General features: G+C 38.0%; 1 protein-coding gene across 1 annotated transcript in view; it reads right to left on the minus strand.

Moving 5' to 3' along the window:
- The window catches only part of LOC107669033 (receptor-type tyrosine-protein phosphatase O-like), a 55,937-nt gene that overhangs the window by 13,629 nt on the left and 35,417 nt on the right, over nucleotides 1-6,891 (minus strand). The window contains exons 9-13 of the mRNA XM_016461133.1: nucleotides 5,169-5,280; nucleotides 4,435-4,598; nucleotides 3,677-3,797; nucleotides 2,168-2,301; nucleotides 1,087-1,228 (exon numbers count right to left, since the gene is read on the minus strand). Of these exons, the coding sequence (XP_016316619.1) occupies nucleotides 1,087-1,228; nucleotides 2,168-2,301; nucleotides 3,677-3,797; nucleotides 4,435-4,598; nucleotides 5,169-5,280 (673 nt within the window). The remainder of the gene's footprint in view (nucleotides 1-1,086; nucleotides 1,229-2,167; nucleotides 2,302-3,676; nucleotides 3,798-4,434; nucleotides 4,599-5,168; nucleotides 5,281-6,891) is intronic.

Consider the following 6,891-nt stretch of genomic DNA (forward strand, 5'->3'; position numbering starts at 1 on the left):
CAATTCTGACTTTTCTCGCAATTCTGACTATTTTTTCCCAATTCTGACTTTTCTCATAATACTGGCTTTATTTTTCAGGATTGTGAGTTCATATCAAGCAATTCTTACTTTTTTCTTGCAATTCTGAGTTTTCTCGCAATCATGACTATTTCTAATAATTGCAATTTTATTTCTCGGAATTGCGAGTTTATATCTTCCAATTCTGACTTTTTCTCACAATTCTGACTTTTCTCACAATTCTGACTTTTTCTCACAATTCTGACTTCTCTCAGAATTGCGTGATATAAACTTGCAATTATGAGAAAAAGTCAGAATTGTGAGTATATATCTCGCAATTCTGGCTTTATTTCTCAATATCGCGAGTTTATATCACGCAATTCTGACTTTTTTCTTGCAGTTGTGAGTTCGTCACGCAATTCTGGAAAAAAAGTCTGAATTGCAAGAAAAAAAGTCGCAATTACCTTTTTTAATTTTTTTATACAGTGGCAGAAACGGGCTTCCATATGAAGCTGCTCAGTGTGTGAAATGCTGTAGAAGTGCTGTAGAGTCTGGAGTCTGTCTGTGCTGAGAGTCCAAACAACTGATAAAAACATCAAAATAATCCACAGCACTCCAGTCCATCAGTTCACATCTGGAGAAGACAAAAGCTGAAACAAATCCAGCACTAAGACGTTTTTAACTAAAATACGAGTCCATAATCCATAATAAGGCTTCCTCCAGTGAAAAAGTGTTCTGGTCTGAATCAGGAGGGAAATCTGCACAGATCAAGCAGCGTTTAAACAGCTCTAAACAAATATGTGGCTGGATTTTGATGTGAGAGACAACAGCAGATGCACTTTTTCACTGGAGGAAGTGTTATTATGGATTATGGACTCGTAATTTTAGTTAAAAACGCTTTGATGATGCACTGTAAGAAACTGACTGTGGAATTCACAGTAATTAACTGGCAGCAATTGTCAAGTAACTTACCGTAGAAGAAATAGCCATATTTTTGCTGTTTTCATTTACAGTAGCAACCATGTAACTGTAAAGTAAAACTAATTCTGCTGTCGTGACAGTAAGTGAGGGATGGAAGCGTTTGCTCACCGGTCGTGCTGACGGTGATGTACGCCGGGTCACTGACGCTGCTGTAGCTGCTGCTGATCACGGTACAGTTATATGAAGTGGACGGCTGCAGTCCAGATACGGTCACAACATGAGCGGCGGTCAGCAGCGGCTCTCGCACCTTCTGCAGCAAAACAAACACACACATAATAAACCAGCTGTTCATTCACGGTTCTGCTGTGTTCCTACTCTTTCCCTTCCAAACACAGAATTTTCCGTGCTTCCACTGTTATACGCTAGGGGGCGCTATTACACATCTCCTGAATGAGTCTAGAGTCACTCGATCAAAAACACAGACGAGGAAGACGCAGAAACGAGCGATCTCATATGTAAGCGCATGCATATGAAAAATAATGCGATCATCAACACTAACCGCATATAAATGAAAACTGCCTAATGCTAGCGAGTGAAATGTGGATCCAGAAAGTGTGCAAGCTTTGGGAGCGCTGATGGAAGCCATCTACTGCTCAACTAACAACTATTAGTAAATCCTGTAACAAATGTCTTGCTCATTGTTAATGCTAATTAATTAATGCATTAACTAACAATGAAAAACACTTCTAAAGCATTTATTATTCTTGATGTTAACTTTAACATTTATTCATAAATGATTAAAATCAAACCAATATCAATATTATTTAACTGAGCTAACACAAGCTAATTAACAATTAACCATTTAAAGATTAATTAAACAGATTAATAAATGCTGTAACAAATGTATTGCTCGTTTTTAATGTCAGTTTGCATTGCATTAACTAATGTTAACATGCATCATGAATTACTATTTGTTAATATTAGCTATTGCATTAACTAACATGAATGAACAAAAAGCAACTGATTTTAATTTGTTAATGCGAGTTCATAAAAATGATGTTTATGATGTTTAATGTTCATGTTAATCCTCAGTGTACTGAAATGAAACCTGAATGTAAATTATTACCGTGCACACATTTCTCCTGTTTTTATCATCGAACACAAAACCATTAAGAAACTGCATCACAATCTGCATCTCCAGATGTTTGCACACACATGTGTGGTTATGATATTGATCAGTAGCTCTTACTTTGCTCTCTCTGTTGACTCGCAGCGGTCTGCAGACGATCTGGTAAAAGTCCACGACGCCGTCCTCCGTCCAGAGCAGCGTGACGGCCGCGTCGGTGGCGTTTAGTGCGTACAGAGACTTCGGAGGAGCCGGTTCTGTTAGCAAAACAGCCAAACGCCACACTACTTACAAGCTCCTCCAAGAAAACAGCATAAAAAAGGAAGACGAAACAAACAGCCACAACAATCCTGACACACTCTGAACAGGAAGTCAAAGCGAAACGAGTTATTATTAGAACAGAAAGCACACTCTCAGCAGTAAACTAGCAGCGATTTTACTTTTGCTTCGGGATTTTGTGTGCGAACTGATCTGATTCACATTCATTAAATCAACAGCCAGATAGTTGCTATCCAAGAATTGTTTCTTCGTCAGATTTGGAGAAATGCATCAGTGTCTCAGCAATGGATGCTCTGCAGTGAATGGGTGCCGTCAGAACGAGAGCTGATAAAAAACATCACAATAATCCACAAGTAATCCACAGCACTCCAGTCCATCAGTTAACATCTGGAGAAGACAAAAGCTGAAACAAATCCAGCTTTAAGACGTTTTAACTAAAATACCATTGAGTCCATAATCCATAATAACGCTTCCTCCAGTGAAAAAGAGTTCTGAATCAGGAGAGAAATCTGCACAGATCAAGCAGCGTTTAAACAAATACACTATATTGCCAAAAGTAGCTTCTAATGAACAGGTTTGACTACTTTAGTCATTTCCATGAGTGCAAATCTTAATGTTTAAGCGTATAATGATGTTCTAGGGAATTGTGCGCTTCTAATTTTATTGCAACAGTTCGGACACGAGCCTTTTCTATTCTAACATGACGATGCCTCTGTGTATAAGGCAAGGTTCAAATGATTGATTGAGTCTGTGTGGAAGAACTTGACTGGTCTGCTGTGACTTTAAATGCAGACCTCGAGCCGAAAACTCATCAGCAAACACCAGTGACTTGTACATATGGGTGCCGTCATTTTAGACACTTCCAAAACTGTTGCGACAGAGATGGATTTTTAAATAAAACAGTTTTGGAATTGCCTTTTTCTGTTCTAAAGAAGGGGTTGTCCCAATACGTTTGGCAATATAGTGTATGTGGCTGGATTTTGATGCGAGAGACAACAGGAGATGCACTTTTTCACTGGAGGAAGCGTTATTATGGATTATGGACTCAATGGTATTTGAGTTAAATATGTCTTAATGCTGGATTTGTTTCAGCTGCTTTTGTCTTCTCCAGATGTTAACTGATGGTGTGGATTACTTGTGGATTATTGTGATGTTTCTATCAGCTCTCGTTCTGACGGCACCCATTCACTGCAGAGCATCCATTGCTGAGACACTGATGCAGTGCTACATTTCTGTCTTGATGCTGGATTAGTTTCAGCTTTTGTCTTCTCCAGATGTTCACTGAGTGCTGTGGATTATTGTGATGTTTTTATCAGCTCTCGTTCTGACGGCACCCATTCCGCTGCCACTGACCGAGTTTGATGATGTGCGGCGCAGACGTGTTGCGGCTCCTCTCGGTGCAGGCGGAGACGGTCAGGTTGTAGATGTCTCCGGGAGGAAGAGTCAGAGATGCCTTCATCATGTTGCGAGTCACCTGTAACACAGTCGTCAGGCGCAGTGATGATTCAGAGCCCATAGCAACCGTCTCCATTGAGCCACTGAACATTTACACGTTTTTTTAACCCTCTGTCACTTGCACTCTCTATTTGTTTTCTAACTGCTTGTTTTTCCAATGGGTTTTCCGCACACCCACATGAATTTCTAGCAGCACCCGTTGTAACTGCCAGCGTTAACGCAGGGAAGTGAGTGCATTTTGATATGGCTGACTTAGGGCTACTACTTTTTACAATGTGCCTTATAACAACTATAAAGATAAATATAAGGACTTGTGAATGTATGTTAGCCATATGTACCTGTCATCTTGCAAACTGACTTCCCAAGGTATTTGGATTCCGTTTTTGTTGCTTGTCTTGTGGATCCAAATAAAAGAATAAAATGTGAGTGTGTGTGTGTGTGAGTGTGTACCTGAAGACGGCGTCATGGGTGCAGCCACCAGGCCGTTGACATTGAAAGCTGCCATTTGCTGCATCTGAGCGGCGGCGATGGCAGCCATGGGGTTCAGATACGAGCCCTGCGTCGCTGCGATCCAAATAAAAGAATAAAATATGTGTGTGTGAGAGAGAGAGGTTGTGTTGTGTTTTCTAGTGAAGGTTGTGTTTGGAGAGACTCACGTCGATGGAGTAGCGTCTCCTCGCACCCTTCTTCCCTTCAGCCGTCAGCTGCCAGTGTAGCATCCGCGAATGCGAGAGATCAGTGAACAGATCGCCGTAAGTCCAGCGCACGAACAGCGTCCCGTGAGCGTAATCCACCGACGAGATGTGAGGAGCTTCAGGAGCTGGCCATCAAACACACACTCAGTAAATAATTTAACCCTTTCAATGCTTATTTTTGTCAGCTGAAACTCTTTGACGTAATGTATTTTAATATTTGTGGCCCTGGACCACAAAACCAGTCACAAGGGTCAATTTTTTTAAACTGAGATTTATCTGTATATATGTTTATCTGTACTCATTATTAGTTAGGGTTAGAGAACATTAGTGACCCTGCAGCACAAAAGCAGTCATAAGTAGCACAGGTATATTTGTAGCATCATTGTATGAGTCAAAATTATCCATTTTCCTTTTATGCCAAAAATCATTAGGATATTAAGTAAAGATCATGTTCCATGAAGATATTTTGTAAATCTCCTACCGTAAATATATCAAAACGTAACTTTTGATTAGTAATATGCATTGCTAAGAACTTAATTTGAACAACTTTAAAGATGATTTTCTCAATATTTAGATTTTTTTGCACCCTCAGATTCCAGATTTTCAAATAGTTGTATCTCAGCCAAATATTGTCCTATCCTAACAAACCATACATCAATGGAAAGCACATTTAAACTATGTAAAGATCGGCACACCTGTGACGAAGCTGACGGTAGAAGCATCGCAGCAGCTCAGCGGAGGATCGCCCCACGTCACCATCGTCACACGGAAGTTATAGAACCAGGCCGGCAACAGATCCGTCACTCTCTGAGGATTAAAATTAAAACGGTTAACCCATTTAATCCCACCGGTCATGATGGTGACAGTGAAGAAGGCTTTCATTTATAAAGCTCTAAAAACATTACTGACAGGTGTTTTAGTGCATTTCCTGCAAATATGGAAAAATAAAGGGTCTCAATGAAATATGTGCAGTGTCACAATGATTGTCACATGACCAGAGCAGTTTACTTCCTGTTTGCAGAAAACAAAGCTCCAAAACAAAAGCCTAGTAAAGTATGTTAACATAAAGATATAGGTTCACATTATCCTTAAGGTGTCTAGTATTAATATATGCATTCACAATTATTACATTTTGTTGAGTGTTGTCATAGAATGAGTAATGCACTAAAATGTTGCAATGACAAAATATTGCACTAAATTAAAAGTTCAAATGTTACAAATAAGTTACAATGTTTATGTTGTAATACTGCTAGCACTAATATAATAATTGTATGATATATGTTACAATAAAGTAACAATTTTTGAAATACGTTGTATTTTTTGTCTTTTATCTCGGTATTCCTATCAGTGTTTTATAAGTGTTTTTATGCATAATAGTAACCCTAGAATGTGATCAAACAGAGTTTCAAACAGCTGGGCTGAGATACAAAAACATTTAAATAAATAATTATTGATTATTTCAAAGGGATATTTTCATGTCTGAAAAAAATGAAGGGGTTAATTAGCACCTCAGACCTCGCCTGCATCCAGAGTCCCATTAAATATGATTATAATAATTACGCATAAACGCAATATTTGTATTCCTCCCGTCTCAGCCGTGACTCATGAAGCATCATAATTAGCATCTCTACAGATCATCTGAGCTGCTTCAGTAAATGATTACAGGAACGAGGATTCTGACTCCAAACCCTACATTAAAGCAGATTTTCAATCAAATGAACTGCACCAGACTCATTTTAGTTTTACTGGATACTATATTCAATTTAAATTTTATTCAATTTCAAAAACCTTTGAATTTTTTTGTAATTTTTAGTAATTCTTCTTCTTTTTTTTGTATGCCTATTTCGTTTTTTATTAATTTTGTTTTGGTTTTAGTTTGTTATTTTAGTACATGAAGTTAAACTAAATAAAAATAAGAAATGCAACTAGATGAAATTTATATATTTACAGTATGATAGATAGATAGATAGATAGATAGATAGATAGATAGATAAGACAGAGAGAGATAGATAGATGGATAGATAGATAGATAAGACAGAGAGAGAGAGAGAGAGAGAGATAGATAGATAGATAGATAGATAGATAGATATGACAGAGATAGATAGATAGATAGATAGAGAGCGATAGATAAGACAGAGATAGATAGATAGATAGATAGATAGATAAAAGAGAGATAGATAGATAGATGATTGATAACAGAGAGAGAGAGATAGATAGATAGATAGATAGATAGATAGATAGACAGACAGAGATAGATAGATAGAGACAGACAGAGATAGACAGAGACAGAGATAGATAGATAGATAGACAGATAGATAGATAGATAAAGACAGAGAGAGAGAGATAGATAGATAGATAAGACAGAGAGATAGATAGATAGATAGATAGATAGATAAGACAGAGAGATAGAGAGAGAGA

This window comes from Sinocyclocheilus anshuiensis, unplaced genomic scaffold (assembly GCF_001515605.1).
Source record: "Sinocyclocheilus anshuiensis isolate Anshui unplaced genomic scaffold, SAMN03320099.WGS_v1.1 scaffold276, whole genome shotgun sequence".
Lineage (NCBI taxonomy): Eukaryota > Metazoa > Chordata > Actinopteri > Cypriniformes > Cyprinidae > Sinocyclocheilus > Sinocyclocheilus anshuiensis.